The sequence below is a fragment of the Rhipicephalus microplus genome, chromosome 3 (genome assembly GCF_043290135.1).
Source record: "Rhipicephalus microplus isolate Deutch F79 chromosome 3, USDA_Rmic, whole genome shotgun sequence".
Taxonomy (NCBI): domain Eukaryota; kingdom Metazoa; phylum Arthropoda; class Arachnida; order Ixodida; family Ixodidae; genus Rhipicephalus; species Rhipicephalus microplus.
This window is the reverse complement of record NC_134702.1, coordinates 259,207,667-259,231,114: the sequence shown is the minus strand read 5'-3', so window position 1 is coordinate 259,231,114 and position 23,448 is coordinate 259,207,667. Positions and strand designations below refer to the sequence as shown.

General features: G+C 43.9%; 1 protein-coding gene across 12 annotated transcripts in view; it reads right to left on the bottom strand.

Annotated features, from left to right (window-relative positions):
* LOC119178128 (uncharacterized) overlaps positions 1–23,448 on the bottom strand; it is a 435,306-nt gene that overhangs the window by 109,242 nt on the left and 302,616 nt on the right. For all 12 annotated transcript variants that reach the window (XR_012894531.1, XM_075890939.1, XM_075890937.1 and 9 more), the window contains one exon: positions 21,353–21,459. Coding sequence is in view for 11 of the 12 variants with exons in the window: in XM_075890939.1 (XP_075747054.1) it covers positions 21,353–21,459 (107 nt within the window). In the remaining variant the exon portion in view is untranslated. The remainder of the gene's footprint in view (positions 1–21,352; positions 21,460–23,448) is intronic.

Genomic DNA, 23,448 nt, shown 5'->3' with positions numbered 1-23,448 from the left:
TTTTGTTGGCCTACTGATAAACGACATGATCCAGCAATAATACACGCTGTCATGAAATCCCCTATTCTATGTTCTTCCAAGGTTGTTCCTTTTTTGACCTGCGCTCCTATTTCCACCTTATCGTTAAATATTTAGTGCACAACCCATCACGCCCTTTCTCAAAAAGGACATTCTTTTATCCTTGGGACCTCACCAAGCGTCGCCTTTTGCTCATCTCGTCGACATAATGACGTCACCCCTGTGTTGGCCCATTTCAACGACTCTGTACCTATGAAAGTACGTACCGATGTTATTAGCCATAGTATCGGCTATTGTTTACGTGGTCACGACTGTGTTACTGCATGCGCCAGCCACCTTCTCTGTGCAGCTAAACAGAACCATTCAATAACAGAGAGAGCGAGAGTTCCTCATTCTTGTTTGGGCCGTCGGGAATATCAGTCCATGTCTATATGACAGACCCTTCATCATTGTAAGCGATCTCCACACCTTCTGATGGTTGTCTTCTCTGAAGAATCCCGCTTTGTCGCCTTAGTCGTTGGGCATTACAGCTTCAAGAGAGTATATTCACTGTTGCCTACAAGTCTGGCCGCTAGCACCAAGATGCAGACTGCCTGCCTCGTTATCTCGCAGACCCTCAATCTCAACATTCCTGTTGAGCAACGCCGTGACCCGAGAGTCTGCAAGATCATGAACCGCTTTAACTCACTGGCTCCTTGCTCATTCTTTCGTCCCTTCGTGCTATGCTATGGCACCTCGCTTCGTCGCAGTTTGCTATCTGACGACCTTGATTGCTTGTCGATTTGGCAGACGTTCGTTTGTCTGTTCTGGGCCAGTGGCACAATGTACCAACAGCGGGACACTTCAGCTTTTCCGCACATACAATCAAACATGCCACCGGTTTTATTGGCCAGGAATGTATAGGTCAGCACGTCTTTCATTGTGTCGGCCTCGACTTGCTTCGCCTGTTCCCTATGTCACATTCAGAGAATCCTCAGATTGCTGTTGCCACAGGCTATGCCACACGATATGCAATTACTCGTGCAATTCCAAACAGCTGCGCAACCAACGTAGCGAAATTCTAGATCCACAACAATATTCTTCAGTACGGAGAACTGCGGCAGCTGTTAACTAACCATGGCAGACACTTTCTTCCCAAGGTCATCAATGACATCCAGACGTCTTGCTCAACCAAGCATGGGCTAAAAATGGCCTACCATAGACACACCAATAGCTTGATGGAGCGAATGAACCGAATGATTGCCAACATGCTGGCATGTACATACCAAGCGACCACAAAGATTGAGTGTCCGCATTGCCTTCTGTCACGTTTGTGTTTAACACGTCCGAACATTCGACAGCTTCTTATTCGCCTTTCTTTCTTTTAATCGACCGTAATCCAACGTTTTCCATGGACACGATGATGCATGCCTCCTTCGACACACCCACCAACTGAGTAGGCTCAAACAGCTATTATCCCACACTGACCATGCACGTTAACTTGCACGCATTCAATTAACCAACTCGCAAACGGACCAGCAAGTGCGTGACAATAGGCATAACAGAAACATCCACTTTCTTCCAGAATATCTTCTACTTCTTTGGTCTTAAGCATGCCGTGTTGGGCTTTCTGAGCTCCTGTTCCCGTTCACCAGACCATACTGTGTATGCCATCAAGTGACCGATATGAAGTATGAGATCAAACCGTTGTCCTAATTCGTCCTCGTCGACTCATTAACGCTCCAACATCATTCACGTCTCAAGCGCTATCGCACACCAGACCTTACCGACGCAAGTGCATAGTCGCCCTTCTCAAGAAATTTGTTTTTCTTCGGATGCACTGAATCAGTGCTTTCGCCGCCGCCAAAGGGCGTGTTATGTGCCACTGACCAGAGGATGAAGAAGAGGACAATGGTCTGTCTCCTGTCTGTGCCATCTGGCCTGTTGTTGCCCCAATCACTTTCATTTGTAAACACTGTATATACAGTTGTCTCTTTCTACCTCCCCGTAACAATATGAATCACATAAATAGCCATGTGCTCTTTTATGCTTTTTGAAATCAAAACAGTAAGCAAGCGGACTATCTAGGTCCCTGTTCTGCGATAAGAATTGTGTGAGCTCAGACTACGCAGAAGCAACATTACTTATCACATTAATTGCATCCATATGTGTTGGATGTGTTTTAATCTTGCAAATAGTTTTAATTTCAGTGATGCGATGTGACTATAGTTTACTGAAAAACTGCTGAAATGTTTGCAACGCAGATTTATATATGGGCGCTGGGCACACCGTTCGATAATAGCGCCCTACTAGTGGCGTCATCGCGAAAGCAACCACCACTCTCCCATTGATTTGCTGTGAACATAGCCCACTGCCCCATTCCAGTACACCATAACTACATTCAACTGTTGATTTCTTTGGCCACCATAACAAAATAACCTTTCTTTCTTTTTTTTTGTGTTGTGGGGTCTTGGCGAGGCGAACAAGCGCCAGTGTGGGGTCTCGGCGAGGCGAACGAGCGCCTCGCCACGCCACGCTCTAGGAGTGAACGGACACAGTTGGCGCGGTTCGGTACAAAGCACACAACATACGTTAATTTATTAACTGATTTAGACGACGATATCGTCCGCCGAATGGTACATCAATTTTGATTAACACGCTACCATACAAACAACATAACGCATTGACACACTAAACACACAATAACATGATAAACACACACTAACACACCTAACACACTAAAACATACCCAAGGCGGCGTCGCCAACGCCTGACTTTCCACGTGGGACCCCGGCGCGAAGCCCGCGATGCCGAGCACCGGGGACCCACGCTACAGGCAACCGTTCGCGGCAGCCGCCACGCGCAGAAGAGAGCCGCTCAACTTTCGGCCACCACCAAGGCCTGCCTTCCGCCAGGGGCCACCGCCGGCACTACCACTCTACCAACAGTGGTACTCAAAGCAAACACAACACCATCTATCGCCCGGCGGTGGTCACCACCGAAATAAAGCCTTGGGGCGAGACACGTGCGCCACGCGGCGCAGACAACTTTACAGGGGGGGGGGGCTGTCAGCACCCCCACAGTGTTCATGTCATAGACAGGGGTCACACATGTGTTTGTTTTGAAAATATTTACATTTATATTGGCACATGCGTTTCATATCTTCAATTTTGTTTCGTTCGGTTTTTTGATGCGGTTTCGTTCGGATTTCGGAATTTCGTTCGGATTTCGGAATTTTCGTTCGGAATTTTATTTCGTTCGGATTTTGTTTTGATGAGGTTTCCCAATACCGCATCAGGATGCTGCCCCGCCACTGTGATGCCGCGAGACTCCGCCGCCGCCACCACCAATGCCATAGCACCCACCTGCCGGCGAGCGCAACGTTCCTAGTAAGACTGACGCTTGGTGTGCCCGTGACTACCTCCCACTATGCTAGCACTGCAGGGAAGCAGGCCACACCTACCATCGCTGCCACTACCCCCAGATGGGCCTGCGAAGATTCGCCATCAACGCATCACCTTCACAGTGCAGTCAGCGACCACATGACATTGCCGACAGCCTCGCAAGGGCACAGTCGACACCTCAACGACTTTATTGTTCGCCGTCGTCAGGTTGCTACGTGTAACCGCATCGCAGGTTGTGTGCCAACTCTGCTCGCGACCAATCAGCGAGCCCTTACTCAAAAAACTAAGCGCAGCAATCGATGGAGGTGCGGTTGCAGTCCAATGAACTGCTGAAGGTCCTCCGCTGCCGACGATGACCCCATGACGAAAGCTCTAAAACCCCCTGCAACCTGAATGTAGCCCTAACGTGGACTTTTCACGTACTGAAAACGACCTGACAACACAACGTGGAACCAATAGAGCAAGCCAACCTAGCTGTCACCTGACGCCACGACCCAACTGCAATGCACGACGACGAACCAGCAGTCTCGACATAATATTCGACGACCACCACATCGCTGCTCTCGTCAACACTAGAGCCGACTATTCTGTCGTCAGTGAACCATTCCCATCAAAGATGAGGAAAGTCAGGAGAGTTTGGAAAGGCCCTGAAATCGAAGCCGCTAGAAGTCATCTAATAACGCCGGCTGGAGTCAGGACAGCAAGAGTCAACATCAATAACCAGACATCCTGCGAACTTTGTAATCCTACAACATTACTTCAGGGACATCATACTTAGGACGGACTTCCTAAGTCAACATGGCCTTGTTATTGACTTGAGGTCTGTGTCAATAACGCTATCCTCAAAAAACACGCTGCTGACACCCGCCTACGCCAAGAAATTGCACATTTAAAGGGGTGGCGCCAATATTTTTGTGGCTGGCGCAATGTTTGCTGCAAGTGTTTCTTATAGCTCCAGCAAGCAAAATACATGCACCAAGATTCATTTATTCTCGCTAGATGAATTGATATCGCCTTTGCGATGTAGACCGTTTTCCGCTTCGGTTTCTGGGCGCCCAATTGGGCTGTGACACTCAGGTGTAACTTGGTCACGTGGCCACACAAGGCTGTGACCACGGTGCAAAATACAAACACTTTAGGTGAGGAGACTCGCAAGACACGACAGACCAGATGAAGTCGGACCATTGCTGGCAGTGCTGCCGGTGGCGAGTAAACGCAACTTCAAAACAGAAAGAGGCGTTGTTATAACAACCAATCTTTTGCAGAAATTTCGACATTAATTACACAAGAGCATTGTTTCTGCCAGAGCGAAAATTGATTACTCTTTTCACCAAGCAAGGCGGGGTTTTGAGACGTGCGGCAAGCATGGTCTCTATGCTTCTTAATGAAACGCATGCCAGTATTTGAAGATGGTTCTCGCACGTCCTGTGAACTTTATACTACTTGGCGCATAAAAGACACGAACATAATTGTCATGTTTCCAAAATTTTGTACGAAGCAGCTCTTCACTTAAATTTGCTGGTTTTCGTGTGTTTGCTGTAGGTAGGTGGTGCACTCGGAATGGCAAGCTGGATCTGGGGAGCGCGCGAACAGTGTGGTGAGACGCTCATGCTTTTGATGATCAGCAAAGCAGAACTTGAACAAGACCCCATCATTGCTCATAAAAAGAGAAGGAACCACTTAGATACCTAGACCACTTTGTTGGCGTGCATTAAAAAGCTACCGTTTGGTGTTGCGCCAAATTCTAGTACTGCAGCTCTGGCAGTAAATATACGGCGTGAAGTTCATGACCCTGTGATTACTTGTTGGGATCGAGACAAGTTTCTGGGGGACCCTGCGCCAATCTTCTCGCTGATTTCACCATCTAGGCTTGTCGGAATAGTGAATTTTAGGTTCGAAGCGAATAGTGCTTTTGATCGAATAACTTAAAATGAAACTCGAATAGTATGCATGGCATATAAAAACAAAGGAAATATTTATTATGACCTAACTAACCTCACAATATTTCTTTTGAATTGAAATAGGGGCTCCATGCAACTCTCATTTCTTTTTAATTGAAAGGAAGTTGAAACAACCTTGAGTAGTAGCAGGATATGAGTTTTGGTAGAATGAGAGTGGTAACCTGAAAGGCACTTAAGGCTTTCAAATTTCTTATAGTTGGAGCATATAAGCCGTCATAACAAGCCTTTAAGCTTAATAAAATGATGAATTGATTTGAGCATGACATGATCATTTGAAGGGGCCCTGCAACATTTTTTCAAGTAGCCATGGAACCAGTAAAGACGCTTGTTGCCTCACAAATTTACAGCCACAAAATTTTTAGTATCAGTCCAGTAGGAGCGGAGTTCCAAAAATTTGTCGCATGCTGCGATTGCATTCTCTTTTCTAGTACTGATGAAAAAGCTGGAAGCTAAGTAGGGAGGAATAAAAGCATCAGGTGCACCTCGTGACCTAGAGCACTTTTTCTCTTTATTTTTTTCATCGAATACACGGCTTTTCAGTGCGATCACACACGTACCAGTGGACAAGCGGTGGCCTCCTGGGGTGGCCCCAGTATCGACGAGCGCACCATGCTCAAATCAGCAAATGGTTGTGACCAGAGCTGTATATTTTTTCTTGGCTGTGACAAGTCAATTTTGAGCTTGTAGTGTCATTTGCCGAGGAAAGAGAACAATTTTTAGCTTTGAAAATTTATTGTGAATTTAAGGCCGCATGCTGCGCTATAAAACTTGCCCGCGTGTTTTCAGTAGCCTCTACTACCGATCGGCAGCGTTTTCTGACCCTGCTCAGTAAGTGTTGCACAGCCCCTTTTAATTTTAAAGAAGACTTCGCGGCAGAGCGAATTTCCTCTGTATATATGCTTTCATGGTTTAGCACTCCTATACCGCAGCAAAACCACCTTTACAAGTGGTTACTTGCGGATGTATACACTTTTTGTTCATTGCGAATACTTCAAAAATATTCAATAAATTTAAATTCGAATCGAACCAAGCTCGAACACTCAACTGTCTGCTCGAATATTCAAAGCATTCGAATATTCACCCAAGCCTATCACCATCCCTTCTTACCGTGCACGGGAAGCGCATTACAGTATTTTTTTTTTTTCGCATTAAGCAATAAGCAGACTTTTTTATGAATACCACTGGAAACATGCTCACAAAAAGCAGTGAATGCACAACAAAATATAGTGAAAAAGTGTTCACTACCCCTGTAACAAAAAAAAAACATTATTTATTGCAACATATTATTGTGCACAAGCACAAAATAGCAAAAATTATTCATTTACATTCAGGACTTAGTGAATGTATATTGCCACATTCCTTTCCCTAACTTTTTCGTTACAACGCCTATTTAAATTGATCACCGGTGATCTACGATATAGACTGTCAATTTTAGCATGTTAAATTTGTTTCTCGTGCACCCAGCACTTTCTAGTAGTTACTTCAGCCACTCAACCCGCAGAACCAATTTGATTTGCCCATTTAGGCAGCATAGTGATTTTCGACAGACCTTTGCGTGAAGCAATGCGCATGTACTGCTGAAAAACTGCATAGGATGGCGAACTTTAGAAAAGAGCATGCCCCTAGTGATTATACTCCGATAACATCAAAGTTGTGTAACAAAAAGAACCTTTGCAAGGTAAATATCAAATGAAAGTGTCAGCTTCGCAATTGGATAGTGTTTAGCAATAATATTTGCCAGAAATTCACACCAGCTATTCAATAGACAGCTGTTGCTAGGAGTGAGAGAAAATTTATTTCACGAAAAATATTTACAATGGTCCGCCGCATGTTTAAAGTGTCGAGAAGGCCTTCTCAACAAGTTTGCAGCAGCTTTGGTACTGCTTGTGTCATTATATCAGACACAGGGTCACATATAGTGTCACTAGTCCCTCCTTTAGAGTAGTCGTCAAGCGCGCATGGGTGCGCACCAGCACTGCAAAACACATGCGCCCTTTGAAACTGCCTAGCATCGCCACCTGAATTGAGAGAGGACGAGCTTAGAGTTTGAAGATGACAGCACCTCAACTTCAATTTTTATGAAAACGGTGTTTTGCGTCAGCCTGAGACATCCACAGCTGTTCATGGTTTTGTTTTGTTTACGACCTCAAGTTGTCTCACCCGCTGCAAGTGCGTAGCTGCTGACCTTCATGCACAATCTGATAGCTACTCCAGTTACACACAAGGTCCACACTTCGCTGGGGCGTGATGCGCTGGCACCGGTTGCAGAGCTTCTCCTCACGACAAGAAGGACACCGGAGCACATCTCAGGTCTCACTACGGAGCAGCGTGAAGCTTTTTAGAACTACGCGCGATATTGTTCTTTTTGTAATATGAAGTAGAATATGCCGAGAAAGATGTTTGGATGCATATATAAAAATACCAACCTCAACGGAGTGAAGTGACTCATGGGAAAAGCGAACTCTAGACGAAATAGCGAAGTTCATTAGACATCTGATTTATAGAGGGATTATTCACATCACAGGCTAGAAGAACATCTAGATGTTCTTGTTCCAGAAAAACAAACGTTCACTGAGAAATGTGTACGGGTTCACTTACGTCTCACGAAAAACCAGGAAATGCTTCACTGCATTACTCAAGCAATGAAGCAGCACCTCGGTTCTGATTTTCTTTTTCTGTGAACAGAAACATTTTGTATTTAACTTATTGTTTTTATACCCTTCCTAGGTCAATTTTCATCAATATGTATATTCATATTTTCTTTGTCTTAAATATTTCTCCAGATATATTTTTTCTTCCTCTGTTTACCAGCTGGGAACCAAAAATTACACAGTTTTCACATTTTTATTCACTTCAAAATATTTTTCTTGCTTTACAACATATATTTTTTTGGAAGGAGGATTTCATTGGGCAAAATTTGGTATGCTGCAATGCGTGCCGGAGTACTTTACGAAATGGCAAAACAGTCTTCTGGAGACATATGAAAAATAACCATTTTTGCGTGGCAACGAAAGAGTCAAGTTTTTGTTATCCCCCTGTTACACAGTGTTCAGCGCAAACCGTGCCTACGGTGTTCGAGGCTTTATGATGTTCGAGAATTTACTACAGCTTCGAGGCTGTAGTAAATTGTTTTGTTAAGTTTACGCCCACTTCAGGAACCTTTCAGATTGTTCTGAAACCTACATAACCACTAGCAATAACGCTAGAATGTTCGATGGCAAGTGTATAAACGCCGACACGCTTCCCCGCCTGCCAAAATATTGGCGGCCGACGCTCCGCTCCCCGCTATCAGTGCTGCTGTAATCTGACTTTCCCTTTACATGCCCATAAGTTCGGTCCAAAATAAACAGTTTTTAATCCACCTGCAATCTGCTCCCTTCGTCCACGTCACGACCCTGTGACATCTGGTTGAAGTGCAACTTCTTCCACAATACCTGATGCCCCAATCAAGCCATGAAGCCAGCCCAGGCCGCGAAGGAGACATCGATACCAATCCCGAGCAACAAACAAGCCACGAGCAACCGAGTCTACGGCCAGAGTACAGGCCTCTTCTTGTCATCACCATCATCAGCTTGGCTACGTCCACTGCAGGACAAAGGCATCTCCCATGTTCCGCCAGTTAACCCGGTCCTGTGCTTGCTGCTGCCAATTTATACCCGCAAACTTCTTAATTTCATCTGCCCACCTAACCTTCTGTCTCCCCCTAACCCGCTTTCCTTTTCTGGGAATCCAGTTAATTACTCTTAATGACCAGCGGTTATCCTGTCTACGCGCTACATGCCCGGCCCATGTCCATTTCCTCTTCTTTATTTCAACTATGATATCCTTAACCCCCGTTTGTCCCCTAATCCACTCCGCTCTCTTCTTGTCTCTCAAGGTTACACCTACCATTTTTCTTTCCATTGCTCGCTGCGTCGTCCTCAATTTAAGCTGAACCCTCTTTGTGAGTCTCCAGGTTTCTGCTCCGTAGCTAAGTACCGGCAAGATACAGCTGTTATATACCTTCCTCTTAAGGGATAATGGCAATCTACCTGTCATAATTTGAGAGTGCTTACCGAATGTGCTCCACCCCATTCTTATTCTTCTAGTTACTTCAATCTCGTGGTTAGGCTCTGGGGTTATTACCTGCCCTAAGCAGACATAGTCTTTTACAACTTCAAGTGCACTATTACCTATCTCAAAGCGCTGTTCCTTTCCGAGGTTGTTGTACATTACTTTCGTTTTCTGCAGATTAATTTTAAGACCCACCTTTCTGCTCTCTCTGTGTAACTCCGTAATCATGAGTTGCAATTCGTCCCCTGAGTTACTCAGCAATGCAATGTCATCGGCGAAGCGCAGGTTACTAAGGTATTCTCCATTAACTCTTATCCCTAACTGTTCCCATTCTAGGCTTCTGAAAACCTCCTGTAAGCACGCGGTAAATAGCATTGGGGAGATTGTGTCCCCCTGCTTTACACCCTTCTTGATTGGTATTCTGTTGCTTTCTTTATGAAGCACTATGGTAGCAGTTGATCCCCTGTAGATTTCTTCCAGAATGTTTACATATACTTCATCTACGCCCTGATTCCGCAGTGTCTGCATGACGGCTGATATTTCTACTGAATCAAACGCCTTCTCGTAATCTATGAAGGCTATGTAAAGTGGTTGGTTATACTCTGAGCATTTCTCTATTACCTGATAGATAGTATGAATGTGGTCAATTGCTGAGTAGCCTGTTTGAAATCCTGCTTGTTCCTTTGGTTGATTGAATTCTAATGTTTTCTTTACTCTGTTAGCAATTACCTTTGTAAATAGCTTGTACACTACAGAGAGCAAGCTAATCGGCCTGTAATTCTTCAAGTCCTTGTCATCTCCTTTCTTATGTATTAAGATGATGTTAGCGTTCTTCCAAGACTCTGGTACCCTTCCTGTCAGGAGACACCTCGTAAACAGGGTGGCTAGTTTTTCTAACACAATCTGTCCTCCACCTTTCAACAGATCTGATGTTACCTGATCCTCACCAGCAGCTTTGCCTCTTTGCATGCTCTCCAAAGCTTTTCTGACTTCTTCTATCATTACTGGTGGGGTGTCGTCTGGGTTACTGCTAGTTCTTATAGTATTAAGATGGTGGTTGTCTCGGCTACTGTACAGATCTTTGTAAAACTCCTCCGCTATTTTAACTATCCTATCCATACTGGTAGTTATTTTGCCTTCTTTGTCCCTTAGTGCATACATCCTACTTTTGCCTATCCCAAGTTTCCTCTTCACTGCTTTGAAGCTTCCTCCGTTTTTCAGAGCGTGTTCAATTCTCTCGATATTATACCTTCTTACATCGCATACTTTACGTCTATTAATCAACTTCGAAAGCTCTGCCAGTTCTATTTCGTCTGTTGTACTTGACACTTTCATGGTTTGACGCTTCTTGATTAGGTTCTTCGTTTCCTGGGAAAGCTTGCCAGTGACCTTTCTAACTACCCTGCCTCCAACTTCCACTGCACACTCCATAATGATACTCGTCAGATTATCATTCATTGTATCTACGCTAAGGATGGTTTCCTCACTAAGAGCCGAGTACCTGTTCTGCAGCGACGCTCTGAATTCCTGTACTTTCCCTCTCAGTGCTAGCTCATTGATTGGCTTCTTGCGTATCAGTTTCTGTCGTTCCTTCTTCAAGTCTAGGCGAATTCGAGACCGTACCATTCTATGGTCACTGCATCGTACCTTGCTAACCACTTCCACATCCTGCACGATTCCTGGGTGTGCGGTCATTACAAAGTCTATTTCGTTCTTATTTTCGCCATAAGGGCTCCTCCATGTCCACTTGCGGTTTTCTCGTTTTCGGTAGAAGATATTAAAAATCCGCAAATTATTGCGTTCTGTGAATTCTACTAGTAGCTCTCCTCTGGCGTTTCTAGTGCCGATGCCATAACCTCCTACTGCCTGGTCTCCAGCCTGCTTCTTCCCTACCTTTGCATTAAAGTCGCCCATCACTATAGTATACTGTGTTTTTACCTTACTCATTGCGGACTTCACGTCTTCATAGAAGCTTTCAACTGAAGCGTCATCATGGCTGGATGTAGGCGCGTAAGCCTGTACTACCTTCATCTTGTATCTTTTATTCAGTTTAATTACAATACCTACCACTCTTTCATTAATGCTATAGTATTCCTCTATGTTGCCAGCTATGTTTCTATGAATTAGGAACCCCACTCCCAGTTCTCTTCTGTCTGCCAAGCCCCGATAGCAAAGTACGTGCCCATTCTGTAGCACCGTATAGGCCTCATCTGTCCTCCTAACCTCACTGAGCCCTATTATATCCCATTTAACACCCTCTAGCTCTTCGAATAGTACAGCTAGACTTCCCTCACTGGATAAGGTTCTAGCGTTAAACGTTGCCAAGTTCAGGTTCCAATGGCGGCCTGTAGTCCAGAGATTCTTAGCACCCTCTGCTGCGTTGCAGATCTGACCGCCGCCGTAGTCAGTTGCTTCGCAGCTGCTGAGGACTGAGGGCCGTGAGTTATTTGGCGTATCCATGTTGGAGGTAGTGGCCAGATACTGTACCAGGGTGGCCAATCCTTCTCTGGTGAGGGAGTGCGTTCCCGGCGGTGTTACCGGGGAGGCCGCACCTCAGGCCTCTTATTGTAGTTCCATCAACACGCGATTTTTTTTTTTCCAGTTGGAAACTGCGCGGCATCGGGCACGTGGTCCGACTGTTGTTGTTTTCACAGATTCACACTGTTTTCCGTACCTAAAATTTAAAATTTTCGTTTGTAATAGCAGTATTTGTAGCGGTTGAACTCCTTGTATCTTCACAAACAAATGGACACCACTCTGACCCTCCTAGGACCAAAATTGCTAAAGTTATAGGTAGATATGTTATAGGTAGATATGTGCAGAGCTCACTTACTCGTGCTGCTGACGCGGCCGCTCCCGCTCCCGCAGTTGGAATAATCTGTGCTTATTGGCTAAGAGGTGGAGGAGCAGTTCCGGTGGGCTTAATTCGCTGTGGAAGCTGTTTCGCCAAACCTAGCTCAAGCAGTGACAGCAGTCTGGCAACACTGAGTGTGTCTTCTGAATAAGTCTTTTTTGACGCTCTCAGTTGAATTGGGGGCTCGCGGTTTTTTCTATGGCTATCTACGGATTTTAACGACTCCATTGAGGCCTGACGGTTTTTTCTACGGCTATCTCCGATTTTAACGACTCAATTGAGGCCTGAACTCAATTGAGGTCTACTTGTAAAGACCCTGCTAATTGCTAATTATAAAGTACTGGAGACTAGAAAGAACTTGAACTGGTGAATTTGGTGGTCTATATAAACCACCTGTGTAGATTACGTGATTTTTAAAAACTGCCTTAATCTACACAGCCTCTATGTCAAAAGGAACAGGAAGTACACTGAACTCGATATTGTCATGAATCAGCAATGCGACCCCCCCCACCTCTACCATTTCGGTAGAGGTGGGCGAATATCAAAATTTTCGATTACAAATACAAAGCCTCTAACATGAATCGAATATTGAATAATAGAGAGATGCGATTTTTTTTCACCAGTAATCTTTTACTCAATTATATATTCGGATTGGGAGCAGTACAATTGTTATTATAGTCAGTTATTGCAGACAAAAACTTCAAAAAAAATGTCACCATTTGTACTTGCCAGAAAGCATAAGAGTAATAGGTGAGCTTGTGACTGTGATGTTGGATTCAATTTACATGATGAACAAATCTTTTGTATCTTTTTTTATGTGGTAGCACTTTATTACAAAAAAAGAAAGAAAAGCTTTTGCACCTGCCTTGAGAACTAGTGAGCTTGAGGCCAACTGGTTTGGTTTTGTAACAGGTAACATCCGTGTACTTAAGTCTAAACTATTCTTAAAGCAGTCGAGGAGGTCACTATTCATCAAGATTTAGCTCGAAAGACCCCAATATTGTAGTTTTATTTTTAATTTTATCCCCTGTTTTCATATCCGGTCAAGTCACTAAGGAAAATGAAAGTACTAGGGGCATTTTTCAACTACAATAGCAATACTCGTTATCTCGCTTGCTTCCATTGCTTTTCTCGAGGACCGTGCTAGTAATTTTACGATTGAGAATGCTGTGTTCTTTGTTCCCCTCTTCTTCTCCTCCTGTTTCATGAAATGTTTTTCGCGCCTCAGTCATCTGCACCAAGCGAATTCTAGGTTCGAAGTGAATATTGATTTCGGTCGAATAATTATGTATCGAATTGGAACAGTATATATGACATACAAAGAAATATGGGCATATTTATCATGACCTAACTAACCTGCACAATATTTAAAAAAAATAAGATAGAGCCTCTATGCAAATTTCCTTTTTTTTTTTAATTCAAAAGAAGTTGAAAGAGTTTTGAGTAGTAGCAGAATTTCACTTTCAGCAGGATGGGAGTCATACCTTAAAATACTTAACATTTTAAGACTTATTATACTTAAGCCACCATTATTAGCTTTTAAGCCTAATAAAATGAATTGATTCGAGAGTAATATATTCACTTAAAGGGGCCGTGCGACACTTTTTCGAATAGACATGAAATGCTATTGCTACAGAAGCTTATTTATTGCCTCATGAGTTCACCGCCGCAAATATTTTTAGAATCTATCCAGTACGAGCGGGGTTGCAAAGATTTATCACACGCTGCTAGTGCACTCTCTCTTCTCATCCCGGCGAAAGCACTGGAAGCTAAACAGGCAGGGATGGCACGGGAAAACAAAATAGTCACACGTGCTTTCTGAGCTTATGAAGTGACTTGCCAAGGAATTTTCAGCTGGCTTTGAGAATTTATTGTGAATCGCACACCACCGCGTGCTGCGCTATAATATTTGGCTTGCGCGTCCTCGTTAGCCTCGACTACCGATCGGCAGCGTTTTCTGACAATGCTCGAAAAGTGTTGCAGGGCCCCTTTGAATTTGAAGGGGGGCTTTGCGGCAGAGGAGATTTCTTTTGATTGGATGCGTTCACAGTTCAGCACCCCTACAAAGCAGTGAAACCACCTTTAGAGGCAGCATATTTGGAATAATATGCACTTATTCGTTTTTTGCGAATACTTTAAAATTTTCAATAATTTAAATTCGAACCAAAGTGAGTTTGAATACCCTAATATTCATTTGAATATTTGAAGCATTCAAATAACCACACAAACCTACGAACTAATATATGTGAACATCGAATATTAGAGGAATATTCGAGTTAGTTTGAATATTCAAAATATTCAAAATTTCCAAATAACTGGTTTTCAAATCGAATACGAATATTAAATATGCAATATTTACTGAATATTCGAAACTTTCGAATATTCGCACACCCCTACATTTCGGTCTTTTTTAACTATAATATGGGATTTGGGAGTTATCTCACTGTCTAATATGTCTTTATGAAGCCATGTCTCTATAATCCATATACTATCCGGTTCATGTTCTTAAATTAGCGCTTGAACATCCTCAAACTTATTTAAAATGCTTCTAGCATTCAGATTCAACACTTTGAAGCATTCTCTTTCTGAAATTCAGGTGGAGTCGCTCTGCTGACGAGCACGATACTCGTAGCACTCGTTCGTGCCTTCATTCTACACGAAAAGGACATTGTTGATATTAATTTTATCGTGTATTAGTTAACCTTTGCTCCCTTTGACCGCTATTCCTGTGAAGACGCCCAAAGACTTTTTCGTATTTTAACAATTCTCTTAGAATAATCCTCGCTGATGCTTTTGTTCGATCTCTTAAGCATGCAACAATGACCCAAGATTTTAGTTTTATCTCGGAAGTCAACTAATCTGATGATTATGGGACGGTCTCTACCTCCAGTTCTTTTACCAAGGCGATGTAATCTTTCAATTGAATTTAGTCCGAGTTTCAGGATGTCACAAAACACATCATTCACCGTTTTCATCAAAATCTCATTAGTTTCACGTCCCTTTTCTGAAATGCCTCTTATTATTAGGTTATTTTCTCTGGATCTTTTTTCTAGATCATCTACCTTCCCGCAGAGCGAATCTATATTCCTGTCTCTTTCATTTAGATTGCCCTCAGTGTCGGTTAGTCTGTTCTTGACAGCTTCAAATTTCTTCAGATTTTCTTCTATGGTTGATCGTCTAATATTCATTTCAACCAACCTTGCTTCAGAAGAGGCCTGTTTCTCCTTAATTTCTGAAAGTTTGCTCAAGATTACCTTCTGTGTTTCAAGCAGTTCCTTAAATATTTCTGCATCTGTAGGCCCGGGATATTTTTCAACGTCTTCCGATAATCAAAACACAAGAGGAAGATGTCTCAGAAGACTTAAATTTATTCAAAAATCACAGGATGTCGGTCATTAATTGAAGTAATTGGTTATGCACGTCTGCATACATTTCTCTTGCAACGAGTCAATCAATTCTGCACGCAGCTTGCAAAGTAAGTCTACTTCGGCTTCAGCACTTTCCTGGCAAGAGAAGTTGCGCGTGGCAATGTCCAGCGCCGACACTCTCTAAAGACGACAACAACGACTGTATCTCCACTACTACCCTCTTCGCCAAAGCTGCAGTGTGCCCAGCATGTGACGAGGAAGGAAGAGCGTTTCGACGCGGAGAGAAACAAATCGGCACTTGAGAGAGAACCAACACTCCACATCAGCTTTTTTTTTCTCTTGGCGTGCGTTGTTGAAAGGAGAAGGGTTACATGGCGGGGACGGGTAAGGGTGAAGCGTGGCACCGGCATGTGAGAGGAAGCCACACTCCGCGACTTCTTTCTTTTTTTTCCCTCTCTCTCTGCGTGCAGCATTGGAAGGAGAGGGGTCTTTACATGGCAGAAGCGGAAAAGGGAGAAGCGTGGTACAGGCGCATAGCAGATCGGCATTTAAGGGAGAGAAAGCGTTCCACCGCAGCCTTTTCTTTCCTTTTCCTGTTCTTCGCGAGCAGTGTTGAGGTGTCGGAGGTGCCGCCGCGGGATTGGGCGGGGTGCCGAGAGCATTTTCAGAGAGCGGTATGTTCGAATTAACCGTCGCCGCAAGTGCTTGTGCGTTCGAATTACCGGGCGTTTTTGCCGACTGGAATACACATAGCTTTGACGGGACCTCATCGTGAGTAAGAATCAACCAGAAGTTCGAATTAGGTGCGTTCGAGTTAATGAGATTTGACTGTAGTTAAGTTTTCTCCATATTATTTTGGGACCCACAATCCAGCTTTCCCTGTCGAATTCAGTAATTATGACTTGAAATATTTACTGAACATGGCAAATGTCATCAGGGAATCTCAGTTTACTAAGCTACTCTCAATTAAGTGTTATCACATGCAGTTCGCACTCCAACGCTATGAAAACCTTCTGTAAAAATGCGTTAAATAACATTAGAGAGATGGTATATATACAGCTCCCTGCCTTATATTATTCCTAACTAAAATTTTATCCCGCTTTTTTTTCCATGGAGGACTATGGTGGCTGTAGAGACACTGTAGCTATACCGCCGTAATGGTAGAGCAACTATAGAGATCAGCGGCTAGTTATCCGAACTGTGTAGGTTCGGTGCCGACTGCAGTGGTCGCACTTTGATGGAAGTAAAACAGTTAAGAACGGTGAACTGTGCATAGCAGTGTAGAAGCCCAAGTGTTAAGATATAGAAGCATGTTAATTCTACGTGGTGGAACTACCGGGTCCTCCACTACAGAATTTCTCACATTTATATCACGTTTTTGGTCAGAAAACCACCAAAATTAATATAAGAAGTATAACCGCTTTCTGTGCAGCCAGAGAAAGCTAAGTAGTAGAAAAAAGCATGAAAAATGCAGGGACGACAAGTTAACCTACCCTACAAGTCAGGTAATTTAGATCTCAACATTCCCAAATGCTACCATTCGACTGTTAGGTCAATAAATGTATGCTAACCCGTTGAAGATCTGCCATCAACACGGTAAAAATTTGCTCAACTTTCGCGGAGTCGTGCAAGGCTGGGGCAGAGCAAAGCTAGTCGGCACTGGCTAGTCTAGGCTTGACTAAGCAAAGGTTCTCTCACACGCCCATGCACAAAATGTTCACGCGATCACATTGTAATTCATGAGTATTGGCTAGGTATCGATCGGGTTCCAGTGAGAATCACTTTGCAATCTCAGTACCAAGTGCCTTATTTCTCTAAATAAGTAATTGGTCAAATTTGCATATTTGAGTCTTGATTGATTAGGTTGTAGCTTATGTTAAACTAAGCTTAGTTAGGTAATTGAAAAAATTACCACTAGAGTTAGGCTCAGTCCTACTTAGTCTTAGACTACGCTCAACAAAACTACTTTGCGTGGTATGATGAGGCGCATAAGAATCTCAGCACAGCTTAAATAGGGTTTATTAGAGTTTGATTTCATTAATACATAGCCGATTTTAGGTTTTACAATGATCAACAAGGCTTTATACGGCTTCCGTATAGTTACATTGGTTTAGCTAGGCATAGCTGTTCTCAATTTTGCTTTTGCGATTTTGCCATTTGCAAAATTTACAATTTTGCCACCGCGTAAGCATGATCATGGCTTCTTTTCTACGTCGCAAATCAGACTAATGGTGGGCAAATCGCCAATACTGTGAAGAAGAAAAAAATAATACATCTGGCTGCCTTTTCAAAATTACGGGTGCAGTCGGGCAGCATTTCTTCTTTTTTTTTATGCGTAGAACAATTCATTGCCGTAGAATGGGGGAACAACTAGCCTCTTTAACGTAGAGGCTCACCGGTCTTATCTCTGTTCCCGTCGATGATGAACGGTGCCAAACCAAGCCACGTCTTGAACTTTCTATCTGATGTTTTTCTTCTTTTTGCTCCGACGCATTTTTTGATATCGAGCGAAATTGGAGATAAAAGTCACGCAGCATGTGGTGATAGACAGACGAACTAAACGCAGGTGACTGTTGTTGGACCGACGAGCCCTTATCTATAGCATGCACGGTAGATGCAGGGCGATGAAAGCATATGCCCATTGCACATGCGCGGGATGACCACCATCATCCAAAAAAGCCACATGAGGCAGAAAAGCGGGGCACCGAAGTAGTGAAGTTCTTTGTTGAAGACATTGTCTTGCTTCATGGAGCCTCAGAGGTCCTCATCACTGACAGCGGTACCTCTTTCACTGCGGAGTTAACTCAGGTGATCTTGGCATACAAACAGACCAGCTGCCGCCAGACGACAGCGTACCACCCATAGATTAACGACCTCACCGAACGGCTAAACGAGACAGAGTTTCTTGATATACACTAGAGGAAACTCTGATGCTAGTGTCTATGGGAGCTGCAATGCACGGAGCTTCAGCGAGCACGGGAATGAAGGAGACACGAAGAGATTTAAAGGATATCACCTTGCTGGTTGCTTGTACAACATGGGAGAGAAGAAGAACATTGAGTATATCTTCTAGAAGTTAAAAAGTATGGCATTGTATCAGCTGACCACCTGTTCATCCAGTTGAGACGTGTAGTCAACGTCTGCCACGTAGACATGCGTACTTCAACCCAGGTTAGCTCAACCTGCCTGGGTTCACCGTCAAACCCCAGCTCCTGGAACATCAGCCGATGGCATCGCAGCAGCACCAAAACTCTTCGAGACTTCTCACATGCGATAGTCACGGACCGAACACTGCTGGTCACCACACGTATGCCATCACCTGTAAATACTTCATGAACTTTCACGTGTTTATCTTCTGTTCAACGATTCAACTGTTAGTTCCTTTGTGTGTTAATTTAATGCCTCTTACTACTTCTTGCTTGCAAGCCTATTTATTATTTCTATATATGTATGCTTGTTAGTTGTTTGAAGAACTGCATTCCCTGCGCAGCATACTCGTATAATAAATCCATCATTTCGTTTCCCCATACACATCTCTGATCTCTTCACTGCTTCTGCTTGCTTACGGAAAGTACTAACCTGCTGTCATTACCACCGCTGACTTCGCGCCTGCGATGGCAGTTTGCAAGAAGAATGCTCAGTGCAAACTGCACCTCATTGTTCAAGAAGATTTGCGATTATTGTAGATTGTTCTGTTAAGATTGCGTGCAAGATGCGAACTATCGAGATTATTCTAGAGCTTGTGCGACAAGCAGTGATAAGCCTGGAAAATTCAATGGCACATGTATAAAAGCCGTTGGGCTTCACCACTTGTCAGTTCATTGACAGCGGACGCTCAATTCGCCGCTATTTGTGCCAGTGTGTACCGCTGCAAGTTGACTTTTCATTGAGAGGCCCCAAGTTCGGTCGAATAAACAGTTTAATCATGGTCAAATTACATGGGTGGTGAAACTTGGAACGAAAAGCGTCGGAAACTTGTTGCCAAAGCCATCACGCCTGCCGTAGCTTGAAGCACGACTAGGTGAGGAGGGGACAAACAAACAACATAATTTTTTTTTTGAAATGGGCATAATTCCACATATGCCAAAGTTAACTACAAACTTACTTTACAGTGTATCTCACACCTGGCTAAATGATTGATTGCCTCAATTTTTCATCGAGTGCCATAAATGGGGAGGGGGGCGTATCCAGGCAATTTGCTTTCAGAGCTTGCCTTAAGTTCGATGTGTTTTTTAGTTCGGCGTATTGTGAGGTCAACGAGGCATCAACCCCTTTTACGTAGTTGTTTAATGTGTACCTTTGGTAGTTTACTTGCTTTTCACGTGCAGTTTACTGGTGTGACATTTCAGAGCTGAACTAGCTTACAAAATGTGTAGATAGCTGCTCCTGTGACTGCCGACTGCTTTCGCAGGGGCACAGCCAATGTGCCCTCACCTTTGGGAACTGTGAACGTGAAACGCTAAGCAACGAGGCGCTGTACTCTACGGCTGCCATCTTGCTACAGTGGTTTTCAACGATTGAGCAACGCGAGTTCTTGAGCTATTATGCCCGTGAACAGTTGTCTCACAATTGCCTCAGGGAAGGATTTTGTGCATTTTGTAACTACGTCATTCGACTAATAAAACAACTTTGCTTCCTAAATTCTTGCTTTTTTGTTTCTTTTTTCTTCCGCATGCAATTAGTGAGCCACAAGGTGCAATAAAATCATGTTTTAAGAACGGCAGCTAAGAGGCCGACCAAAAAGAAAAAAAATCAATTTCGCGTAATGTCAGGGCAAATGTGCAATGTCGCTACAGCGTCCGGTTGTGACGTCATAATTTATATTTTATTTTTTGTTTGCTGTTATTTGTCCCCTTCTCTCGCAGATTGCGAGGGTGCCAACAAGCCGCTGTGTACTGGATCCATGGACTTTTATGGATCCATATTTAATTTTCGACATACAGTCTGCTCCTTTTGTCAACGTCATGACCACCTGAGAATGTAGATATTTACTGCACCTACATTTGCAACCTTAGAGGCCGTAAACGTATTTTTACTCCCAATTCTAGGCATCTAAAATGCGCGCTAGCTGTTGTTAATAAAACAAAATGCTCACATACCACTTGAAAGAAAGCTGAGACACACACACACAAAAAAAGCTTTATCCCTCGCACCTTGAAAAAAGGCACTTCCTGGCTTTATGAAGTCTGTAAGTGGGAAACATCCGATTTATTGCAATGGTAATTACATTGACACTGTCGGGGGCTTTTCGCCATCGTGCTCGGCATGGAGTCAATAATGCTGGCTCGCGAATCGTATGCTTAACCGCGAGTAAAATCGCGTAAGCGAACGCGGAAAAAACTAAATAAATCGACCACCTCCGCGGCAAGGAGGGCACACAGGATATCATGACTACGAGGCCAGTCGTCCAGTACTCTTCAAGCAGAGTAGCTACGCAGATGTCCGGCTGTGAAACGTTACAATATTTGGCGTGAGCACGTGTCGAACAGCACATACAGTGTGGTGATGTCACGGTACTACCAAGCAAGACTTAAGAATGTGTCACAATCGATTTTTCAGTGTCCACCCACGCTTACCAGCACATTGTTGGGTTCTCGTGGGCCTGGGCTTTCATATGACACAAAAAGAACAGCTGATAGGTTCCTTATCAATATTCCTCAAAAGCAGTGTGGGTGACTAGTGAATAGCAGTGTGAGGTAATGAAATGTAGCGCACCTGTGGTGAGTGAAGTCTAGAACCGACAGCAGGGCCCCCTTTGCACACAGCAACTCAGCTACAGCCAAGCTGCCGCAACGCGCTGCCCAGTGCAATGGTGTCCGGCCCTGCAAAGAAGTCAGAACAAGTTCCGTTGCTGCATTTCTGATACATGTATCTAAAGCACTAGAATTATTACATGTGCACGGTGAGAAAATAAGGTTGTCGTTCGTTCGAAGGCGGGCCGATCCCGCATGCAGAGCCACATCGTGTGAAACAACTTCTACGGCTGGGAGAGCTTACAAACACTTACAGAGGAGCCTGTTGTTTAGCAGACACGGGGAGGGAGAATGTGAAAGCGATTTTATTGAGCGTCCGACTGTGCTCTGCTGAGCGTTCCCAGAAGAGTGTTTATCAATACGCCCACGACCTTTACAGGTTGACTAGCTTCCGCAAATGCAAAATATAGTATCAGACCATTTTACGAGACACCCAAGGGTCATAATTCAGCACCGTCTTGCCACGGTAATTTCTTACGTCATCTTCCCCCGTAATGCACCCTAAACCTCCATAAAAGTGTGTATTAAGTTTGTATAAACAATTTTATTAGCAGTAAGCACTACAAGAGCCAATGACAGCCTATCTGAACGAAAACTATTACGAAATGTTTTACTTACACTTGCTGATACGGCTTTGCACCCGGTGCAAAGTATATTAGGAGTGGGCGAGAAGCCCCAACACAACATCTCAGCACACAAGCACACACCATATAATTTATACAGGGTATTTCAAGAGATGTATCTAATATTCTTTTAAAATCACAGAAAAGAGGTATCTGCATGCTACTTACGGTGTTTCCTTTACTGTGGCAGAAGGCATCTTCAGATGCATAATAACATAATTATGGCAGTAAATCTAGAAGTTAACACAACTAACTTTTAACCAGTGGTGAAGCCAGTGGAGTCAAATGGGCGAATTTGACTACAAATGGTCTATGCCACTTTGAAATTTTGGAAAGCAGCCTTTGATAACCACCGAGAAGCAGTGCAATTTCGCCAAATTAATTAGCTGGCGAAATCAAAACCAACGCAACAAACAGCGCATCTATCATTCACTTCCACAACACTCTCAATGATGACACTGTATCCCTCACATTGGGAGAGAAGAATAAGTGAGCGTCGATAAGCGGCCTCGAAGGGAAGTGTCTAGATTGACGCTTGATAATAGCAATATATATATATATATATGTATATATATATATATATATATATATATATATATGTGACGTAAGAAGGCAGGGATGGTTAGGAGAAGTAGATGAGGAAGAAGTGCTTTTGGAATAAACATGGCGTATGAGCCAGGCCACGTCTCCCAATCATCATAGCGTCACACGAGTCGACAGGATGAAGACCTCACAACCACTTCATCGCCCGGTCATCATCATCGAAGACCTCAGCGAGACGCAGTGACCGAATGCGGACCACAGAAGAACGCCGACCACCAAGACCACCAAGCATCATGACAGCAGCATCAGACGACCTTGACGTCCCTAAGTACACCGGAGCAGCGGACGATGGGCCTGTACAGGACTGGTTCTACCTATTCGAGCTCCACGTTACCGCTGCATCGTGGTCGGAACGGGAGATGATCATCAACTTCACTGACTACATCTCAGGTGAGGCATTTAAATTTTACCTCACCCACATATTCGAGAACGACGAGCCATGGCAAAAAATCAAAGAGGAGATGATTACCCGTTTTAACGACTATGACCAAGACCTCCTCATTGCCAACCATCTAGAGACAACCGCGCACTATCGTCAATTCTTTAAGCAGTCCCCAACCATTCGAAAGCACAGCGCGAATCGACAACTTCCTCAAGACGAAGTGGCACATGAGTTTACTTACAGAAGGCCATGCGTATATTGGGAAAAACCTAACCGTCAAGCGCGCATCCCTTCTGCGCGAAAGTCATCGCTTCAGCATATGACCCGAGACGTTGCTCAACCACCTGATGCCCTTCACTCTTCGTCTCGCATATGTGGTCCACCACCTGGGTTTTCGTCATGCGGTTCTTCAAGCGCTCCTAGCGCTCACCACTTGCCTTGTAAGGATGC